Source organism: Bufo bufo, chromosome 7 (assembly GCF_905171765.1).
Source record: "Bufo bufo chromosome 7, aBufBuf1.1, whole genome shotgun sequence".
Taxonomy (NCBI): Eukaryota; Metazoa; Chordata; class Amphibia; order Anura; family Bufonidae; genus Bufo; species Bufo bufo.
In genome coordinates, this window is record NC_053395.1 from 132,691,307 (window position 1) to 132,715,455 (window position 24,149).

Consider the following 24,149-nt stretch of genomic DNA (forward strand, 5'->3'; position numbering starts at 1 on the left):
TTCCTTTAAAGAGGTTGTCCTGTGAAAAATATTCAGTTTTTCATACCAGCACCTGGGTCTGAATACTTTACCATTTGCATGTAGTTAAAAATGTAGTATAGCTAGTGAGTCATTCACTGAAACCTGTCTCCATAGCGCCACCTTCTGGTTGCTCTTTTTCAAAAATTTCTGTCCTGCTGAATGCAATGGAAGCACATGCTCCTTTCCATCCTTTCACTACCACCAGCTGCAGTAGAAAGGACATGCCCCCTGAGAAAGTGCACACCCTTAAGCTACCTACTTGAAATAAATCCAGCAGAGCAATTGGAGCAATGAATGGGAAGATCTCCTGTCTGGTTCTAAGTTTGTTATGTACTATATGATATTGAAGTTTCTTTTTTTTATTTTTGTTTACATTATTCATGGGATACCCCCTTTTAAAGGAGTTGTCTGATGAAGACAACCCATTTTTTTATGGAAGCCATATGCCACAGGTCCAGCTTCCCTAACACCCAGCCTGGAAGCTGTATCTTGCCAAAGGAGAAATGTATGGGAAGGAGTTGCCTTTATAAGACAGCCCCTTTAAGCCTTCACTTGGCTCTTCATGATGTATACAGAACATATATCAAGACAATTGTGTCACTGCAGTTGTGCTGTCACACCCTGGACTAAGGATCCAATGATCGTTTACCCCCTTAGATGGCACAGTGTGTACGGATCTTGGCACCTATTTGATGGGATGCCTCCGGTTGTAAGTCCATCGTCATCATAGTAAAATAGGCACTAAAGTAAATACAATGAACGAGCATTGTGCTGCAGACTTTTGTACCCAGCATGTGTTATTCCAGCCTGATCATCGGCATGAAGACATCTTATGTTGTATTTGCTGTCTCTGTAGGAGTGGCTGGCGGACTTGTGCCTAAGGAATGGATGGAAGCACAACCGCTCTCCTATAATATGGAGAGAGCTGTTAGATCGGGGAAGCAAGGGCCTACTTCTTGGAGGGTTTAATGACTTTCTGGAACATGCCCAGGTAACGTGTAGTTATGTGAATGTATTAATATTTTGAAGTTTATAAGATACACTGTTATCCTATTTTCGTTTTTTCTTGTCATTTTGTCAAATTGGGGTGGCCATTGTCCGTGCAGCGAGCCACTCATGTAATGATGAAGAGTGTAATGCAGTCACATGGAGCGCTACGTTATTATCATGGTTTAACGCGTTTCAGGCTGGTTCTAATACGTTATATCTAACATACTGTACATAGACATCTTTTATTCATACTTTCCACTATCTTCTTCTCAGGCCTGTCCATTTTCTTTTTTTTTTTTTTTGAAAATATTATATATAAGAAACTGTGCCCTATATACAGTCCTGATCAAAAGTTTAAGACCACTTGAAAAATGGCAAAAAAATCATATTTAGCATGGCTGGATCTTAACAAGGTTCCAAGTAGAGCTTCAACATGCAACAAGAAGAAATGGGAGTGAGAAAAAACATTTTTTGAGCATTCAACTTAATGAAAACAACGAATAAACTGAAACAGGCTGTTTTTCAGCTGATTAAAAGTTTAGGACCACACCTCCAAAAAAAAAACTAAACCCCCCCAAAACAGAAATCCAACTTCCAAACATGAACTCAGTAATGAGTAGCTCCGCCGTTAATGTTTATCACTTCAAAAATTCGTTTCAGCATGCTTGATGCAAGCGTTTCCATGAGGTGAGTGGGAACATTTCTCCAAGTGGTGAAGACGGCCGCACGAAGGCCATCGACTGTCTGGAACTGTTGTCCATTTTTGTAAACTTCCTTTGCCATCCATCCCCAAAGGTTCTCAATTGGATTTAGATCAGGGGAACACGCAGGATGGGCCAAAAGAGTGATGTTATTCTCCTGGAAGAAGTCACTTGTCCTGCGGGCATTGTGTACTGTAGCGTTGTCCTGTTGAAAAACCCAGTCGTTACCACAAAGACAAGGGCCTTCAGTCATGAGGAATGCTCTCTGCAACATCTGGACATAGCCAGCGGCCGTTTGATGCCCCTGCACTTCCTGAAGCTCCATTGTTCCACTGAAGGAAAAAGCACCCCAGACCATTATTGCCGCCCCTCCACTGTGGTGCGTAGAAAACATCTCAGGTGGGATCTGCTTGTCATGCCAGTAACGTTGGAAACCATCAGGACCATCAAGGTTAAATTTTTTCTCATCAGAGAATAAAACTTTCTTCCACCTTTGAATGTCCCATGTTTGGTGCTCTCTTGCAAAGTCCAAACGAGCAGTTCTGTGCCGTTCAAGGAGACGAGGTCTTTGAAGACGTTTTTTGTTTTTGAAGCCCTTCAGTCTCAGATGCCGTCTGATGGTTATGGGGCTGCAGTCAGCACCAGTAAGGGCCTTAATTTGGGTCGAGGATCGTCCAGTGTCTTGACGGACAGCCAATTGGATCCTCCGGCTCAGTGCTGATGAAATTTTTTTCGGTCTTCCACTTGACTTTTTTGTTCCATAACCCTCAGGATCATTCCAAATGACTGTCTTACTGCATCCCACCTCAGCAGCGATGGCGCGCTGTGAGAGACCCTGCTTATGCAGTTCAACAACCCGACCACGTTCAAAAAGGGAGAGTTTTTTTGCCTTTGCCATCACAACGTGTGACTACCTGACAGAAAATGACAATGAATCCACATCTTTGCACAGATTTGGCCTTTTAAAGGCATGTGGTCCTAAAATTTGGATCAGCTGAAAAACAGCCTGTTTCAGTTTAATCGTTATTTTCAATTAATTGAATGCTCAAATTTTTTTTGTCTCACTCCCATTTCTTCTTGCTGCATGTTGAAGCTCTACTTGGAACCTTGTTAAGATCCAGCCATGCTAAATATGATTTTTTGCCATTTTTCAAGTGGTCTTAAACCTTTGATCAGGACTGTATTTTATCCTTGTGAAGACTTTCCAAAATCCTCACAAATGTATCAATTGTTCCATGAGGGCAAGCAATGCAACGTAACATGACTTATTTCATATACCAGGGGTGCAGAACCTTATCATATTGAACCAACCCCAAGGGCCACCATAACATTTAAAGGGATACATTTATGGTGTATCAAAAGTATATGTCATGAATGTCTGATAGGTGCAAGTTCCACTTGCAGGACTCCGACCAGTCAGGGCATGAGTTCTCTTTTTCCCCCATTCAGTATTGCATAGAGGAGGCAATCGTGCATGCCTCCTGAAGATAATGGGTTTTGTGTTGTGTCCCAGAATTCCACAATTTCCGTAAACTACAATAGAGAGAGGCTCATGTCTAGATGGTCACCTCTCTCATTCATATACCACTTAAGAGCCAAACAGAGGTCAAGGGGCCTTAGTTGTTTCTTTATACAGTATATGGGAGACCAGTGATGGCTACACAGTATTCTTTCTGAAAGGGCAAGTAGACGTGAGCAGCCGCAAACAAGCATTTCTGTGTCCAGATGATCGGGGGTCTCATGTGGCTCCTGGGCTGCAGGTTGTGCACCCTGGTATGTAGTGTTGCTTTTTTCTTTCTTAAATGACCACACCTCCTAATTCATGGTGGCTCATCAGTAGAGTAGGGGTTATACTTGTATCTTCATGCATGGAAATAGCCTATCCTTCATTGTATTCAGCACTCATGGGTGATTATAATTGGTTTATTATGGGGTTTTTCAGGAGTACTACAATGTAACATCAGCTATGGTGAGTGATCAAATGAAGGACATTGCTGCAGAGAATATACAAGCCCACCTTGACCTAGAAGAAGAAGAAAATAACATTAGGCAGCAGTTCAATCCACTGCATCTCTGGATTATCAGGTATGGCAGGAAAAATGCATGATATGAAGTGTGAAGGGAATTTATCATGCAGGTGGTGCTATACCGATACATTTTATTGAATAGCTCAGGGGTTATGCTACATTTTTAATTAGTATTGAGATCCATGTGCTGGTTTGAAAAGTGTCGAATATTTTTCGTGAGACAACCTCTTTAGGTCGTGTGACTTGGCTCCACGTTTCTTCACTCCACGCACAGCAGGGCTCTAGAGAAGGTCTTCTTCTGTTGATTTTGATCTACATGATAAGTGGGTACTCTTGGATCAAGTCTACATGAAAATAATAGGATGACCATGTTGGATTTTTTCACCTCAGTATTGATAATGTGCTTTTTCTATGGATTTCTAGATATGTGTTTAGTGAACTTGTGCTTTTCAGAGTGAATGCTTTTCTCCTCTGCTTGTCATTTCAGTGCTTCAATGCCTGCCAGCTACAGCCTTATCCCTATATTGGCCAGCGGTGAGGTTTTTGGAAGAAAGAAAGACATCTGGTTACATTTATTGGACAGCATCCACGCCCAGCAGACTTTGCAAGGACTGAAAATGGAGGCTGAAGACTTAGCGTACCCATGTCTGCGGAAAGTGACTCTCCACACAATAGCTGATGATGCATTTCTTCAAGCAGACTTTGTAATTGTCCTTAATGATGTACTTGCCAAAGACGACCAATGTTCAGAAGCTCATATTAGCAAGATCAAGGAACAGTGTGCTCAGTATGGAAGGCTCATTGATCAGAATGCAAGCAAAGACGTGAAAGTGATTGTATCAGGAAGCGCTTATGCAAACCTCTCAGCCCTGGTTCTAATACAAAGTGCACCATCTATCCACCCTCACCATATAGTGGCTTTGCCAACACAGCTGGAGTTTGAGGCGAAAGCTCAGATAGCAAAGAAGCTCAGTATAAATTCATCAGGTATGTAATGATACGTGATGGTAGTGTGAACGCAGCGTGATGGCATCAGGTCCGGAGTTTCAGTGGGGCAATGTCATCATAGAGCTTCAGTTCATTCTCTGGTTGTGTTTCAGTCAATATTATTTCTCTGTTCCTCGTCTGCGCCTCTTTATGATGGTGTCAGAAAAGTGTTTTGCCCTCATTTATTAAGAGCATTTTAGACGCCGGTCTTAATGACCCCTGCGCTGGTGTCGGCCTCTTCATAACTTAGGCCAGGGATGCTCAACCTGTGGCCCTCCAGCTGTTGCAAAACTACAACTCCCATCATACCCAGACAGCCTTCATCTATCAGCCTACAGCAGGGCATGCTGGGAGTTGTAGTTTTACAACAGCTGGAGGGCCGCAGGTTGAGCATCCCTGACTTAGGCGCATCCACCGCCTGTCTGAATCTACTCCAGCTTCCTTGCTGGATTAGATTTAGATCATTTTCTACACCCAAACCAGGAGTAGAAAATGATAAATGAGATGGGCCGGGACGCCCGCCCACACCACACACCCTTTTTTTACACCTGCGTGAGCGGGAAAAAGTCGTAGTTTCGGCCGCAGATCGCCTTTGCGACCAAATCTGGGATGGATATAGACCAACAATTGGCATATACCTGATAAGAAATGACCCCCTTTGTCTTTATTCTTTAGGCTTGCTCCAACATGATGTTCAATTGTGTGTGATGATGTCACAATAGTATTTTGGCTTGATTTATCAAATTAATTTCTTAAACTGGAAAATGAACTGAAGCTGAACCTTAATTGTTTGCTGTGGGCAATGAAGGGAATCGGAGGCTGCATTCACATGACCATTACAAATGGACTCGCTGTCAGTTTTTCATGGCCATTCTGCACTTATGTGTGCGTCCGCTTTCTGGCAGTTTTTCCATTTTTCATGGCCATTTAACAACTGCCGTGACAATCAAATGAATTTATTTATTTTTTATTTAAACCCCAACCCCTGTAGTATACATAATGTCCCCCATAGTAGCCCCCAGCAGTAATAATGTCCCCCATAGTAGCCCCCAGCAGTAATAATGTCCCTCATAGTGGCCCCCAGCAGGAATAATATCCCCTATAGTGACGTCATCATCAGGTCCTTCAGCATCAAGAAAGGAGCAACTGCCTCTGCTCGTGCAAGTGGATGAGATGAGTATTTTTTTTTAATTTTAACCCCTAACCGTTTTCCACTAGTGTACTGGTTAACAGCTGATAAATGGTTCTATGCACCATTGATTTTAATGGGGTCTATCTGGCCATGAAAATGGTCAAAAATAGGACATGTCCTATTTTGTCGTCACCACTATTCATTGGCCGTTGGAAAAAACGGCCATGTGTATAGCCCCATCAATTTCAATTGGTTCTAAAAAACAGTTGAAGTCGTGCAAATTTAGACGCCTTTGATAAATGAGCCCCTTTGTCCCTATTTTTAGGCAGAGTTTAGTATTTCTCTTTATCCCAAACAGGTTCCATTATGATGATGACAAAGTTGTCTTTTGGTGGAATTTACCACACCCTGCACACCAGAATTCTGGCTTTCAAAAGAGGGCATTTTGGACTTTTTTTTTACTTTTTTCATTTTACACTACTCGCCCCAGTTTTGAAAAGTGGGTATGGTTACCTATGTTAATTAGTTTTGTCACAGATTTATCACTGAGATTTTTTTTAAAGTTGCAAAAAAAGACACTCGGCGGGTGGCCTAAAAAAGCAAACATAAAAGAAAAAACAAAAACAAATAGAAATTCTGGTCAAAAGTGTTAGCTTCAAAGCTGTAAATTTGCACAAAGTGCACAAATACCGACTCAAAACCAAACTTCAAATATTACTTTCATGATAAATTCCCCACTTTATGCATTGGCTGGGTTCTGTTGTGATGATGTCACAATAGTATTTGCTCTTCTCTGTTGACTACGTTCCATTCTAATGCTGTCACAGTAGCGTTGGCGTTATTTTGTTGCTATTTTGTATTCTGATGATGTCACAATAAGTGTTTTTCCCATGTTATAAGGGAAAATAATAAAATCTCCGGAACACCGATCCCAAACACGAACTTCTGTGAAGAAGTCCGGGTTCGGATCTGGGTACCAAACATGCAGATTTTTCTCACGCGCGTGCAAAACGCATTAAAACGCTTTGCACTGGCGCGGAAAAACCACGCATTTTCCCGCGACGCACCCGCATCCTATCCGGCCCTCACACATGACACCCCTGTGAAAGAGATCTTAGTGTTTCTCAGGTAGATAAAGTTAATACAAGGCACTTACTAATGTATTGTGATTTTCCATATTGCCTCCTTTGCTGGCTGGATTCATTTTTCCATCACATTATACACTGCTCGTTTCCATGGTTGCAGACCACCCTGCAATCCATCAGCGGTGCTCGTGCTTGCACACTATAAGAAAAAAGCGCTAGCTGTGTGAGCTCCCACGGTCCCAGCCGCTAGAGAGGCCGCCACTTTTTCCTATAGTGTGCAAGTACGACCACCGCTGATGGATTGCAGGGTGGTCGTAACCATAGAAACAAACCGTGTATAATGTGATAGAAAAATTAATCCAGCCAGCAAAGGAGGAAATATGATAATAACTCTTTAACTCCTTTGCGGGGCTTAGTGGAAAAAGGTGGAGCTTCATGGGAAAGTAGGCCTGGCCTAAAATTGTTTTATGGCAAAAATGTGCCATTATTCTGGAGGAAAATTCTGTCTCAAAGTAAGACAGCCAATACTTTGTGTAGAGTTAAAGAAAATGATCCATTCCTGCACCAAAGGTGTCATCCAGGCTGAACCACTGTGATAGATTTGGTGAAGGTCTAGACAGCCTGTCTAAATTTATGCCATCTAGAGGATTTGTAAATCTTGGATTATACATAGGTGTCCACGTATATTTAAATGCAGATCTGCCACATATTCCTTATAATATCACCAATAAGTATCCCCCCACAATTTGATCATATTCATTATTATACACTAAATAGCATATTTGCAGAGAAGAGAATTGTCATATATATATATTCCGTATTTTTCGCTTTATAAGACGCACCCGATGATAAGACGCACCCCAGATTTTAGAGGAGGAAAATAAGAAAAAATATTTTTCATCAGAGCTCATATCAGATCCTCAGATCAGACCCCCATAAATATCAGGACATCACATAAGACCCCCATATCAACCCTCTATGTCAGACCCCCATCAAACCTCAGATCAGCCCTTTATTTCTGACCCATATCAGACCTCAAATCAGCCTTTAATGTCATACCCGCATCAGACCTCAAATCAGCCTTTTGTTTCTGACCCCCATCAGACCTCAGATCAGAATAAAATAAAAAACTCCTCTTACCTCTCCTGCGCCGCGGCTCCTCTTTATCTGCTGCAGAAGTCACGCTCCCCTGTCTTCTCCGGCCCGTGCTGCACTGTCACCTGACAGCGTGCAGCATCAGGTCATAGTGTCTGCACTACGTCCTGATGCTGTACGGCAAGCATGTCAAACTCAAAGGCTAACATGGGCCAAAAAAAAAAAAATTTAAGTTTATGTGGGCCGCATCAAAAAAAAAAAAAATTTTTTTACAATATAATGCAGACGGATCCGTTCTGAACGGATCCACCGTCTGCATTATATGAGCGGATCCGTCTCAGACGGATCCGCTCTGAACGCAAGTGTGAAAGTAGCCTTAGGGGCGAGAACCTGGGATCTTTCATCCCTTGTCCTATTCAGCTCTATTAGGGTGAATAGGACTTCACACTGTCCCTGCTGCTCTGTGCCTTGTGCACACAGCATCAGGGATGTTACCATGGCAACCAGGGCTTCTGTAGCGTCCTGGCTGCCATGGTAACTGATCGGAGCCCCAGGCTTACACAGCTGGGGCTCCGATCAGAAGCTGCCACTGCACCACCAATGAGGGGGAGGGGAGAGGTCCCTGTGGCCACTGCCACCAATGATTTTAATACTGGGGGGGTTGAGAGGGGCTGGCGCACTGTGCCACCAATGATTTTAATGGGATGGGGGGTTGAGGGGGGCACACTGCACCACCAATGATAAATTTCCCCTTTTATACAGGAGGCTGGTACTGGCAGATCAGCAGTTAACCCCTCAGGTGCGGCACCTAAGGGGTTAACTGCCTCTGATCGCAGCTCCCTGTCAGCGGCAGGGTGCCGTCAATGCGATTCTGCTGCCGGCACCCGCCTCCTGTATTGTGTTAAAGACTGACTCTTACTATCAGGCCACACAGAGCGGCGCCCAGCGATGTCTCAGCACTCACCATTAGTTCTGTTCGCCGCTCCGTTCGCCTGCAGTGCTCCATTACTGTCTCCTGTCCTGCTCCACATGCTGCTGATTACTATCGGAGCGATGGGAGGAGACATCAGCTTCACTAGTGGGCGTTCCTTCTTCCTGGCTGTAGCGCTGTCCAATCGCAGCGCAGGGAGAAGGAACGCCCACTAGTGAAGCTGATGTCTCCTCCCATCGCTCCGATAGTAATCAGCAGCATGTGGAGCAGGAGAGGAGACAGTAATGGGGCACTGCGGGCGAACGGAGCGGCGCCCAGGACTAATGGTGAGTGCTGAGACATCGCTGGGCGCCGCTCTGTGTGGGAAATGGGAATAGTCCTATCATTGGTGGCTCAGTGCGCCCGCCCCTCCTCCGCCCCTCTCTCCTCATTGGTGGCGCAGTGCGCCCGCCCCTCCTCCCCCCCCTCTCTTCTCATTGGTGGCAGCGGCAGCAGCACAGGGGGGAGGGAGGACAGCTTCCTTCTCCCCGTGCTGCTGAGAGAACATGAGCGCGCCGATAGCAGCGCTCATGTTCAGAGATACTAGACTGCCGGGCCGCAAAGATATTCATTGCGGGCCGCATGCGGCCCGCGGGCCGCATGTTTGACACCCATGCTGTACGGGGTTAGGACAGTGCAGCGCTGGCCCCAGCAAAGAAGACCAGGGAGGGTGAGTACCGGAAGCGCTTGCAGCGCTTCTTTCCTGCTCCTGGCACCTAATGCATACTAGTAAGCGCTTCCATAATGGAAACACTCACTAGTATTCGCTTTATAAGACGCTTTATAAAGCGAAAAATACGGTAATCTGTATCCCATTAAATATGGGTCAAAGATTGTGAGGTTATATAACATTAAACTCTATGGTATGTCCCCAGAGGCCTCAGATTGATCTTTATTAAGGGATTGATTATTCGCTTTTGCATTAATTGGTTGGTGTATTTTGAACATACCCCTCATCTATCACTGGAGCCTTGTATAATATTGCAAACCATTCTGATTATCTCAAAATAATGTTTGTCTTACCGCATAGACTATGTCACATTGTGATGATGTCACAATAATGTTCGACATTGTTCTGTGGCTTTTCCATTATGAAGATCTCACAATAGCAGAGTTGGATTGTGAGGATGTCACTGTCACGGACGTTCCCGCGACAGGTGGCAGGAGATCGGTGATATTGGCAACACGTGGTTTGATCTGACAGGTTTTCCTTGTAGATCAATAGGCGGCAGTGTTGTTTCTGGTAATGGCCACACCCCTTAGGTGTTGCTAATGTGGTCATTTAACCTTCCTTATTTATTGTTTCTTCTCCCACAATGCTGTGCGGTTTATACCTTCAGTTTCAGTTGTGGAAAGCTGGTGTGTGGATCTCGGAGGAGTTTCTGGTGCTTCCATTGCTCCTTTGAAGTTAAGTCTTTCCTTTCCCTTTTTGTATTTTGTTTGGGTTCCGTGTGTTGCATTTCCCTATTGTTTGTATTAGTCCTGAAGGAGACTCCTGTTCGTCCTTCCTTTTGGAGGAACAGGAAGTATCGTCCCTGCCATTAGTTCGAGGGTCCTATAGGGCTAGATAGGACTCTAGGTATTCCTGTGTATGAACACACCTACCTCTGTGGTCTGTTCATACTGGTAGACAGTCAGAATTTTGTTTAGGGTTGTACTTCTTTTGTGTTGTTGGCACATTAGTGATTGTTTTTATACTTTGGCTTTATTTAACTGTGGTGGTGTTATATTGGTGATCACCACTGCCCCGCTGTTCTCTGTTGGCACAAGTGCCATGCCACTCGCCCAAGCAGCCCTCTCCTGGTCCGTTACCACTCTTCTCTTAGCCGGCGGCGGTCTCGGCAGCCAGCACATGTAGTGTATTTTGCAGGCTGTGGCTTGCATACCTTGCTTTTTGCTGGGATCTCCTGATCTCCTATAGGGTTACAGGGCCACCCCTGGGTATATAAGGCACTTTGCCTAACGCCTCCACACCGGCACTAATAGAAGTTTGATCCCGTGGAAGCCAAATAAAAAGACACCTACTCCAATTGTTGTTTCTTGTCCTTCGGGACGGGTGGAAGCCTGGCCAGTGCGCTTGCTGAAGATCTAGTGCACTCAGCCTAGGATCCTTCCCCTTCTTGAGAGGGCTGAGCAGGGGACAGAGGCTCCAGGTGGAGCGTGGGCTTTCATTCTCTGTCCCTAGGTGTAAGTCCCGCGCTGGGCATCCCGGGCTGTACCTACCGCCAAGTAGACGGGATCGACGCGTCTCGCAGAAGGAATCCTCTGTGGACAGGAGGATTCCTGAGATTGCCCTTCCTCATCCGGGTTTGCGCCTCCAGTGGTGGCTGACGGAATCGCACATATCACGCCGGCTGTAGGGGGCGTGGCCAGGAGGGGGTTGATGGATGGTATTTCACTTATCCCAAGATAACCACCCGGGTGCTGGTGTTGGTTTTTCCTTTTGGGTCTAGTTCTAACCTAATGTATATACCCTTTAGGTAAAAGAGGCTGGCCCAGCAAAGTCCACGGGTGGTGAATCTACAAAAAAGAAATGTGTGATGTGCAGAAAGAGTCTCCCCCTACTAATAAAAAGCCGCTATGTCCACGCTGCACAGAAAAAGTGGTAGAGGAAGAGTCTACCCTTATTAGGGACGAGGTCAATTCGGCAATAGACCAACGTATGTCTCCCTCCTCTCCCCAGCCATCTACCTGAAAATCCGTGGATCCTTGGGGGACTCGGATTTCTCTGATGGCGGCTCCGGTCGTCCGTTATGTTTCCCTGAGGATACAGATTTTTTGTTAAAAACTATGCGGGAAACTATGAAATTAGAAGACGTTAAAGAACCCTTATCTATCCCTGACCAAATGTTTCAAGGCTTGGGAGAAAAGAAAAGACCCGTTATTTCAAAAGCCTTTAAACGTAAATATCCATTTGCAGATTCAGATTGTTAAGCATAGGGAAAAAAACTCCTAGGATTGATGCCCCAATAGCTAAAAGTTTAAAAAAAATCCCCGCTACCCTTTGAGGACATGGGGTTACTGAAGACCTTATGGACAAAAATGTGAAGGTCTCCTTAATAAATCTTGGGAGACGGGGTCTGCTATGTTTAGACCTGCTATCGCGGCCACCTGCGCGGCTAGGTCCCTTAAGGTCTCCTTAATAAATCTTGGGAGACGGGGTCTGCTATGTTTAGACCTGCTATCGCGGCCACCTGCGCGGCTAGGTCCCTTTCTGTCTGGATCAATCAGATGGAAAGTCATTTAGCAGCTGGTACCCCCCGGGAAGAAATTATATCCTCTCTTCTGGTTTTAAAAGAGGCTTCAAATTTTTTGGCTGATTCTTCTGCGGATTTGGTGAGGCTCTCAGCCCGGTCTACTGCTCTATCAAATTCCACCCGTAGAGCCATATGGTTAAGATCCTTGTCAGGGGATGCAGGCTCAAAGAGTCGCCATTGTGCTATTCCCTGTGAGGGGGATAGACTCTTTGGGTCCGCATTAGACGATATTTTAGAAAAAGCTTCAGACAAGAAAAATGGGTTTCTATCTGATTCCCGTTTTTTTTCAGCAGAGATTTTTTTTTTTGTCCCAAGCCAGGTTTAAGCAGACTGAAAACAAAAAGGAGTCTTCAAGTAAGTAGCAATCCTCTAGGGGTCAGGGTAGGGGATTCTTATTCAATCCTGACTCCTCTTCCAAGAAGTCCCAATGATGCCAGAAGTCCGGTATGGGGCAGTCTTTTAATGTTCAACCAAGCCTGGGATACTATAGGAGCCTCCCCCTGGGTCCAAAAGTTAATCGGATCAGGTCACAAATTAGAGTTCCATACCTTGCCGCCTGTAAGATTCCTTACAATCAAGGTTTTTTCAGATCCTCTCAAACAAGAGGCACTGGAATCAGAAGTCTCTTCCCTGTTAGAAAAACGCGTCATTACAAAGGTTCCGATAGACCAGCAGAGTCAGTGGGTTTACTCTCCCTTAGGCTACATGCACACGGCCATTGTTTTGGTCCGCATCCGAGCCGCAGTTTTTGCAGCTTGGAAGCGGACCCATTCACTTCAATGGGGCCGCAAAAGATGCGGACAGCACTCCGTGTGCTGTCCACATCCGTTTCTCCGTTCCGTGGTCCACCAAAAAAATATAACCTGTCCTGTTCTTATCCGTTTTGCGGACAAGAATAGACAGTTATATTAATGGCTGTCCATGCCGTTCCACAAATTGCGGAACGCACACGGACGCCATCCGTGTTTTGCGGATCCGCAATTTGCGGACCGCAAAACACACAACGGTCGTGTGCATATAGCCTTATTCCTTATGAAAAAACAAGCGGGATGTTCAGAACAATCTTCAATCTGAAAGACCTAAATCACTTTGTCATTTACAAGAAGTTCAAAATGGAATCAATAAAGTCGGCAGTAAATCTACTTTTTCAAGATTACTACATGGTAACAGTTGATCTGGTGGATGCCTATTGTCATGTTCCCATCCACAGCGAGAGTCAAAAATATCTCAGGTTCGCTGTCTACATAAAAGGTGAGCTGGGTCACTTCCAGTATCGGGCCCTACCCTTCAGCCTCTCCAGTGCACCACGTCTTTTCACGAGGATTATGGCAGATGTAGTAGGTTACTTTTATCTAAAAGGAATAATTGTGGTCCCCTATCTGGACGACCTTCTAATTGCTGCAGATTCTTATTCTCGTCTGCTGGACCATCTCATAATTGTGAAAGAGACCCTGGCTTCCTTAGGGTGGATCATCAACCAAGAGATATCTAGACTAATTCCAAGCCAACAGAAATTTTTTTTGGGGTACTCCTGGACACCCACCATCTATCTTCCTTTCTACCACAAGAGAAGCAAATCGACCTGGCAGCTCGGGTAAAAATCTTTTGTTCCGGAAAAACAGCATCAATAGGAGAAATCATACGTTCGCTCACACCAAGATCCTGCAGTCTTTCCTCCTTTCATCTTGGGACAAGAAGCAAAGTTCCCTAGAAAAAAGAATAAAGATTCCAGGGCTAGTAAAAAAAAATCCCTTAGTTGGTGGATGGTGGAGAAACATCTACAAACAGGGGTGCAGTGGCGACCGAAGGATCAGATTACGGTAACCAATGACGCAAGCAGCAAGAGTTGGGGGGCCCATGATCTGCAGTAAATGGTACAGGGGACATGGAGTCCTCAGATGTCTTTAGCTTCCTCAAACCTGAGAGAATTGACAGCTGTCTTCCAAGCCTTCCTAACCATCAAGGAGGGATGAGGAGCAAGTCCTTAGCGGCTGTCTCAAGGAGAATATTCAAATGGGGAGAGGAGAACCTAAAGTCCATTTCAGCGGTTCACTTAAGAGGAGAAGAAAATATCTTAGCGGTTTTTCTCAGCAGACAATCTCTCAGAGAAGGAGAATGGTCGTTAAATCAGAAGATTTTCAGGCAAGTTACAGTGAAGTGGGAGCTTCCAGTATTAGATCTGTTCGCATCGAGACAGAACAGGAAGGTAGAAAATATCTACTCCATCTGCCGCCAGGAGAATCTAAATCAGATAGATGCCCTCTCTACCATGGCCAAGAGGTCTACGCATTTCCACCATTCTCTCTGATTGCAAGGACTATGATGAAAAAACGGGAAGAAGAGGCACAAGTTATAATTATTGGCCAAAAAGATCTTGGTTCCCTCTGCTTCAAAACCTCGTGACAGGGGAACCCTGGTTTCTGCCTCAGATTCCGGATCTCCTCCATTAGGGTCCTGCTCTTCATCCCAACGTACAGCATCTGCATTTAGCGGCTTGGAGGTTGAACGGAACTTGCTAAAAGAAAAGGGGTTTTCTGAGGCTGTCATATCTACCCTTCTGCATAGTAGAAAGCAGATCACTTCAAAAATGTATCTGCGTACTTGGAATGCATTTTTGTTATTCACAGGTGGCCACTGGGATCCTCAAAATAGTTTGGATATAAACCTGATTTTAGAGTTCTTGCAAGCAGTATTTGATAAGGGGCTTAGAACCAGTACCTTAAAAGTTCAAGTTTCAGCCCTTAGTGCCTTTCTGGATATCAAAGTGGCACAAATTCCCCTGGTTGGTGGGTTCCTTAAAGGTACAAGCAGGTTACAGCCTTCCTTTTTTGTAAAAGTTCCCCCTTGGGATCTAAACTTAGGTCCTCTCGGCTTTAATGTCCATGCCCTTTAAGCCTCTTTCAGAAATATCCCTAAGGTTGTTGATGCTAAAAACCACCTTTCTTATCGCTATAACAACGGCCAGGAGGGTGGGGGAGAGCCAGACTTTTTCCTGTAAACCATCTTACCTCACTGTTTTGGATGATAGGGTGATTCTTAGACTCTCCCCAGCCTTCTTACCAAAGGTGGTCTTTAGTTTTCATTGCCAGCAGGAGATAGTTTTACCATCCTTCTGTGGTTCTCCAGTCTCAGATCAGGAAAAGATGTTTCACCATCTAGATGTCAGGAGTCTTCTAGAGTACCTTAGGGCTACAAATTATTTTAGAAAGTCTGATCATCTTGTCCAGTTTCAAGCAAAAAATAGGGGTCTTGGAGCCTCTAAGGCTTCTATAGCCAGGTGGATTAAGCTGACTATCATCCTCTGTTATAAAGAAAGAAGGTTTCTCCTCCTTTAGAGCTGAAGGCCCATTCTAGGAGGGCTCTGTCCACCTCTTGGGCTGAAAGAGGGGATGCCTCTGTGGATCAGATATATAGGACTGCCACATGGTCTAACCCCATGACTTTTTTCAGGCATTATAAACTTCATGTTATGGCTAACCAGGATCTGGTGTTTGGATGAAAAGTCCTTTCAGCTGTGGTCCCTCCCTAAAAAATCTCTTCTCTGTAAATCTCCTATCAGTGCCGGTGTGGAGGAGTTAGGGAAAGATGACAATTACTCTTACCGGTAATTTGATTTCCCGTAGCCTCCATAATGACACTGGGGTTCCCCCCCCCCCCAAAAAAAATAAAAAAAAAATATATATATATATATATATTGTTTTTATATATATATTTTTTAAATATATATATATATATCTCACATATATAGTTTTGGTACTACTCACAATTTATTGTATGATCTTTTTGTTATGAATTATCTTCAGTTCTCTGTTATTAACTGGAGTAGGTTGGATGAGGTGTCTTTTTATTTTGCTTCCGCTGTTGTTTCCTGTCTCCGGGAGGCGGGATCAAGCTCCTATTAGTGCCATTGTGGAGGCTACAGGAAATCAAATTACCGGTAAGAGTAATTGTTATCTTTCTCCAGTTGGAGGGTGCTTGAGCTTTAGGTTTCTAGTGTCTAGTATACCAGTGAAGGTATTATATTCTGCCTGACAACCGAGTCTGACCTGCCATGACCTTTCCCTGTTCCTATTATTTCTCCTTAGCTGCCTGCCCTGACCTCGCACCTCTTTTCCGATTACGCTAGTACTCTGCCTGCCCTCTGCCCGTATTATGACTATGCTTATTGCCTGACTCCTGAGTGCTGGACACTGGGGTCTCTGACCCCCTGGGTTTGCTACCAAACACACCTGGACTATCTCAGGAGGTAGCAGACTGGTGGTACCCACGCAGCAAAGTCCAGATCCTTGTACAGGGGTTTAAGGTTGAATACCAAGGTACTTTAGAGTTAGCCCACAGTCAAACTGGTTGGTTGGTACAGTGGGTTCACACTCAGTGTTGTAACATCATAAGAGTGTTTGTGTTGTTTCCAAAGCTGAGTTCTATTGTCATAATGTCACAATAGCGTTTGTCTCTATTGGTAACAACAAAGTAACAATGGTGTTCTTTATTTCAAAGCAGAGCTCCATTATGAGAATGTCACAACAGTCGTTGCTGTCACAACATTGTTTTCTTTGCTCCTAATCATTTCCAGTTTGTTGTAGTCACAGTAGGGTCTGTCTGTATTCAATGGTTGTGCTGTATTATGATGTCACAGTTGTAATCCTCTTTATGAGGATGATGTCATATTCATGTTTTTCTTTACTCCTATGATATCACAATCGTGTCTCAGTTGTAATGATTCCTCAGTGATATTTGCCTTTACTCTGTGGCTGTTTTCTATTATGACATTGGGGGCATATGGCTAGCATATGCCCCCAATGTGTGATAGGTGAGGGTCCCTCCTCTGGGCCCGCACCTATACTCAGAACTGATCGCAAAGTCCCGGAAGGCGCACCGCGCATGTGCAGCCGCCCTCCATTCATTCCTATAGGAGTGCCGAAAATAGCCAAGCGCTGGCTCTGCTATTTCTGTCAGCCTCATAGAAGTGAATGGAGCGCTTCTCATTAGAAAAAATGTAATATAGAAGGCACACCCAAACCTGGATAAAATTCTCAGTCACAAATGAATTATAAAATAAATTGTTTACTGAACAATAAAATAACAAAATACATATGCACTAATATCGTAGCAGGGCCCTTTCAATATAAAATATGTTGCTTCCTAAAAATAAAAATGATATACAATAGATGCAAGTCTTTTGATCCATTATAGTAACTCTCTTGTCATAATAGATATACCAAGAGGTTAATCCAATATTGGTAATGGATCAATAATTAGTTGTTGATGAATGCAAATGTGTAACTCTATTTAATATATCAGTTACTGGTGAGCTCATATGATATTCAATCATAAAATGTGTTCATATATATATATATATATATATATATATATATATATATATATATATACAGTCAGGTCCATAAATATTGGGACACCGACACAATTCTAACATTTTTGTCTCTATACACCACCACAATGGATTTGAAATGAAACAAACAATATGTGCTTTACCTGCAGACTGTCAGCTTTAATTTGAGGGTATTTACATCCAAATCAGGTGAACGGTGCAGGAATTACAACAGTTTGCATATGTGCCTCCCACTTGTTAAGGAACCAAAAGTAATGGGACAGAATAATAATCATAAATCAACCTTTCACTTTTTAATACGTGGTTGCAAATCCTTTGCAGTCAATTACAGCCTAAGGTCTGGAACACATAGACATCACCAGACGCTGGGTTTCATCCCTGGTGATGCTCTGCCAGGCCTCTACTGCAACTGTCTTCAGTTCCTGCTTTTTTTTGGGGCATTTTCCCTTCAGTTTTGTCTTCAGCAAGTGAAATGCATGTTCAATCGGATTCAGGTCCGGTGATTGACTTGGCCATTGCAGAACATTCCACTTCTTTCCCTTAAAAAACTCTTTGGTTGCTTTTGCAGTATGCTTTGGGTCATTGTCCATCTGCACTGTGAAGCGCCGTCCAATGAGTTCTGAAGCATTTGGCTGAATATGAGCAGATAATATTGCCCGAACACTTCAGAATTCATCCTGCTGCTTTTGTCAGCAGTCACATCATCAATAAATTCAAGAGAACCAGTTCCATTGGCAGCCATACATGCCCACGCCATGACACTACCACCACCATGCTTCACTGATGAGGTGGTATGCTTAGGATCATGAGCAGTTCCTTTCCTTCTCCATACTCTTCTCTTCCCATCACTCTGGTACAAGTTGATCTTGGTCTCATCTGTCCATAGGATGTTGTTCCAGAACTGTGAAGGCTTTCGCAAATGTCGTTTGGCAAACTCTAATGTGGCCTTCCTGTTTTTGAGGCTCACCAATGGTTTACATCTTGTGGTGAACCCTCTGTATTCACTCTGGTGAAGTCTTCTCTTGATTGTTGACTTTGACACACATACACCTACCTCCTGGAGAGTGCTCTTGATCTGGCCAACTGTTGTGAAGGGGGTTTTCTATAGCAGGGAAAGAATTCTTTGGTCATCCACCACAGTTGTTTTCCGTGGTCTTCCGGGTCTTTTGGTGTTGCTGAGCTCACCGGTGCGTTCCTTCTTTTTAAGAATGTTCCAAACAGTTGTTTTGGCCGCACCTAATGTTTTTGCTATCTCTCTGATGGGTTTGTTGCGTTTTTTCAGCCTAATGATGGCTTGCTTCACTGATAGTGACAGCTCTTGGGATCTCATCTTGAGAGTTGACGGCAACAGATTCCAAATGCAAATAGCAGACTGGAAATGACCTCTGGACCTTTTATCTGCTCATTGTAATTGGGATAATGAGGGAATAGCACACACCTGTCTATGGAACAGCTGAGAAGACAATTGTTCCATTACTTTTGGTCCCTTGACAAGTAGGAGGCACATATGCAAACTGTTGTAATTCCTGCACCGTTCACCTGATTTGGATGTAAATACCCTCAAATTAAAGCTGACAGTCTGCAGGTAAAGCACATCTTGTTTGTTTCATTTCAAATCCATTGTGGTGGTGTATAGAGCCAAAAATGTTAGAATTGTGTCCATGTCCCAATATTTATGGACCTGACTGTATATATATATATACAGTGCTTCCCATAATTATTCATACCCCTGGCAAATTTTGACTTAAAATTACTTTTATTTAACCAGCAAGTAATTTTTTGACGGGAAATGACATAGGTGTCTCCCAAAAGATAATAAGATGATGTACAAGAGCTATTATTGTGGGGAAAAAACATTTCTCAGCTTTTATTTACATTTGAGCAAAAAGTGTCCAGTCCAAAGTTATTCACACCCTTCTCAATAATAGATAGAAAAGCCAATAAAGGCTATTACAGCAATCAAACGCTTCCTATAATTGCAGACCAGCTTTTTGCATGTCTCCACAGGCATTCATCTTTAGCAATGAGCTCCAAATCTTTCAGGTTGGAGGGTCTTCTTGCCATCACCCTGATCTTTAGCTCCCTCCACAGATTCTTAATTGGATTCAAGTCTGGACTCTGGCTGGGCCACTCCAAAACGTTAATGTTGTCTGCTAACCATTTCTTCACCACTTTTGCTGTGTGTTTTGGGTCATTGTCATGCTGAAATGTCCACTGGTGCCCAAGGCCAAGTTTCTCTGCAGACTGCCTGATGTCGTTGAGAATCCTCATGTATTGTTCTTTTTTCATTGCGCCGTTTACTCTGATTAGGTTCCCTGATCCATTGGCTGAAAAACACCCCCAAAGCATTAGGTTCCCACCACCATGTTTGACGGTGTTCTTTGGGTTGAAGGCTTCTCTTTTTTTACGCCAAATAAAGGAAACATTATTGTTACCAAACAATTACATTTTTGTTTCATCTGACCATAACACAGAAGACCAGAAGTCTTCTTCTTTGTCCAGATGAGCTTTTGCAAAGGCCAAGTGAGCTTTTGTGTGCCTTATCTGGAGGAGTGGCGTCCTCCTTGGTCTGCATCCGTGGAACCCAGCAGTGTGCAGTGTCCGTTATATTGTCTGCCTTAAGACGTTGCCACCAGCAGAGCCCAGATTCACCAGGATGGCCTTGGTGGTGATCCTTGGATTCTTTTTCACCTCTCTAACTATCCTCCTGGCCAGCACAGGTGTCACTTTTGGCTTCCGACCACGTCCTCTGAGATTTTCCACAGTGCGAAACATCTTGTATTTCTTGCTCAAATGTAAATAAAAGCTGAGAAATGTTTTTTTTCCACAATAATGCCTCTTGTACATGGTCTTATTATCTTTTGGGAGACACCTATGTCATTTCCCGTCAAAAAATTACTTGCTGGTTGAATAAAGGTAACTTTAAATCAAAATTTGCCAGGGGTATGAATAATTATGGGCAGCACTGTATATACACATATACATCAGTTCAAATAAGTCACTCTGCAGAGCATCTTACCACATACCGCTGTGATCCACGCTGGGAAAGCAATGGATTGAGAGCAGATGCCAATGCGCATGCAGGTAAGGTACAACCATGCAGTAATCTGTGGCATGGCAGTTCGATTGTGGAAAAGTGGTAGTTACTATACCAGACGCGTTTGAAAGTTAACAAACTTCTTCCTCAGTGGCAGTAACCATTTTGTCAGACAGCTGATTATTTATAGGGATCACAGAAGATCACAAAAGATGGCATGAAATTCTTCTAGCCTTAGCCAAAGTACAGCATGGGTTACATTATGAGTATAATATATATGTCTAATACCCAAAGATATACTTAAAAACCTCATATTTTCATTAGAATAGTATGTTTTATTGTGAATAAAACTTCATTTTGCTATTGTATTTGACAATGCAATTTCTAAGCATTTTTATGCATTTTTGGTGCATTTTTTTGTTTCTTTCTAGTCTATCAATAAAAAATGTGCTCAATCAATAGATTAGTTTTCAAATTTGCTTCCTAGATTTGCTTGCGCTTCCGGGAGCGTTACCGGTGTCCCCTGCGGCCAATGGGAATGCTGGTAATTAATTTGAATGGGCTCAGCCTTGCTGAAGAGGTTGGGAACATTCAAAGTGCAATTCTTATTTTGGCCAACAGATGGCAGGCCAACAATGAGCAATTCTCAATAATAAGTCCAGTTTAAAAATACATGATTGTTCCAAATTTAAAATTAAAAAATAGATTTTGTAGGCTCATATATGAGCTTCACAATCATTACAATTTTTTTTTAAAAACTGTTAAAAAATAAATAAAATGTAAAAGTTTAAATCACCCCCCCTTTCCGTATAATAAAATTCTAAATACCTAAATAACAAAAAATATAAACATCATAGGTATCACTAAGACTGAAAACGCCCGTACTATTAAAACATAAAAATATTTTTCCAATATGGCGAATGGCGTAACGGAAAAAAAAAGTCAAAATTGCCAATTTGCCATTTTTTTCATTGCTTCTCTTACCCAAAAAAATGTAATACAGTATGATCCAAAAAGTGACACACACTCCAAAATGGTAACAATAAAAACGATAGATTGGCAAGCAAAAATGAGCCCCCATGCAGCTCAGTAGATGTAACTGTGAAAAAGTTATGTGGGTCAGAATATACGGTAGTGATGTTAAAAAAAAAGAAGTTTTTTTCAAAGTTTAAATGTATTTTACACTATTAAAAAATACATATGGGGTATCGTTGTAATCGTTCTGACCAAAAGAATGAAGGGCATGGATCCGTTTTGCCGCAAACAGAACGCCATGCGAACAAAATCTGTAAAACGGTGGAGGAATTGCGTTATTTTTTTTCCAATTCCACCCCATTTGGATTTTTTTTTACCGCTTCCCACTACATTGTGTGCCATAATTAATGGTGGCATCAGAAAGCAAAATTTTTCCCGCAAAAAATAAGCCCTTATACAGCTATGTGAATGGAAATATAAAACAGTTATGGGTCAAGGAAGATAGGGAAGAAAAATGAGAACGTAAAAATGAAAAAACCTCCGTTATCCTAAGGATTAAAGAAACTAGACCTGTCCATCGATTCTACCTTCATTAATGCACAGTTTATTATATTTGTGGGGTAATCTTTATCTTTGGATTGTTGAACCAATGGTTGAGCCTCTTTTTTAAATTGTATGTTTTCAGTGCAATAAAGATATTGGCATAGCTGGGGGGCGAACCTGGTACCCATAGCAGTACCTCTCCTCTGTAAATAAAATTCTTGATCATAAAAGAAGTAATTGTGACTGAGTATAAAACTAATGCTGTCCACAATGAAATTAATCTGTTCAATTGATATCCGTCCATTAATTTCAGTGGGACTTTCAAAAATAGCTGAATGTGCTGCTCGGCCATTTTTTAGCACTCCCACCTATCAGACATGGACGAACATTGGTCGGGACGGTTCGCGAATGCGCATTCGCGCTTAAATGTTCGCGAACCGTGTGTTCGCAGCGGGTCCCATAGACTTGAATGGCAGGTGAAGCTGAAAAACCTTCAGGTCATGTTTGCAGCCACCAAATAATTACTGGAAGTGCACAAATAGTCCCACAAAATAGACAGTGACATACCAGAGTTATTATTCAAATTTGCGATCTCCATTCATTATTTTTTTCAATGCGAAATATCGGTATAGTAAGTAATTGTCGCGTATACGCGATCAGAAAAGATGGTTGGCAGCAATTTTTGCAACGTTGAGGAAGAACTTCTCACTGTAAGTAATTTGACATTAAAGCAGTGTATTTGATTACATTTCACATGCATATTAGAACAATCGCTGTATATGCAGATGAAGTGTCTTTTTGTTTGTTTTTTAAGCTCGATTGGGAAAATCCCTAATGATTCGATTTTTTTTTTGATTTTTTTTCGCGATACACACAACTTCACATTTTATAAGGTCTCATGAGATATTACTGATTGGTGCACTAAGTATTCTTGTGAGAACTTGCCAGTACAGCCCCAAAAATTAGCCAGTAGGCATTCACCTGACAGCACACAACTGTGGTAACGCAGCAAAACCGCAAACAAATGCTGCACTACCTAAATGCACTATATAGAAAGTATATTATTGGTATATAGCACCCCTGCCTCAATCAGTTTTTTGGGGGGGCAACTGGTAAATCACATCAGTAGAAATTATTGGTTCTGTATGGCTGCAGTATCGCAGCAGAACCTCACACAACTGCTGCACATTACAAATGCACTATAATATACTTTCTATTAGGGATCGACCGATAATGATTTTTTAGGGCCGATACCAATAATTTGTGAACTTTCAGGCCGATAATTTATACCGATATTCTGGTCATTTTCATTTTTGAAAAAAAAAAAAATTCCTACTCAAATCCGCTGAAAATTAATATGTTTATTGTTAACGTGTATTTTATTTAATTTTTTTAAATCTTTCTTTCATTTATACTTAATATTTTGGTGGGTTTTTTTTTCTCCTTTTTTTTTTTTTTTTACTAACTTTTAGCCCCCTTAGGGACTAGAACCCTTGTCCTAGTGAATAGGAGCTCACACTGTCCCTGCTGCTCTGTGCATAGTGCACACAGCAGCATGGAGCTTATCATGGCAGCCAGGGCTTCAATAGCGTCCTGGCTGCCATGGTAACTGATCGGAGCCCCGGGATTACACTGCTGGGGCTCCGATCGGAGGAGCAGGGGAGAGGGGATCCTGTGGCCACTGCCACCAATGATTAATACTGGGGGTGGGGGGGCGCACTGCGCCACCAATGTTTTTAATACTGGGGTGGGGGGCGCACTGCGCCACCAATGATTAATACTTGGAGGCTTGGGGGGGCGCACTGCGCCACCAATGATTAATACTGGGGGGCTTGGGGGGGGGGGCGCACTGCGGCACCAATGAAGATAAGTCTCTCATTCATTCATATACAGGAGGCGGGAGCTGGCTGCAGAATCACATAGTTGGCTCCCGACCTCTATGAGCGGTAGCTACGATCCGCAGCACCTGAGGGGTTAAC

At 43.1% G+C, this 24,149-nt stretch overlaps 1 protein-coding gene across 1 annotated transcript in view; it reads left to right on the forward strand.

Moving 5' to 3' along the window:
* Positions 1 to 24,149, forward strand: part of MDH1B (malate dehydrogenase 1B) — a 105,294-nt gene that overhangs the window by 2,315 nt on the left and 78,830 nt on the right. The window contains exons 3-5 of the mRNA XM_040441049.1: positions 878 to 1,012; positions 3,655 to 3,797; positions 4,227 to 4,726. Coding sequence (XP_040296983.1) covers positions 878 to 1,012; positions 3,655 to 3,797; positions 4,227 to 4,726 — 778 coding nt within the window. The remainder of the gene's footprint in view (positions 1 to 877; positions 1,013 to 3,654; positions 3,798 to 4,226; positions 4,727 to 24,149) is intronic.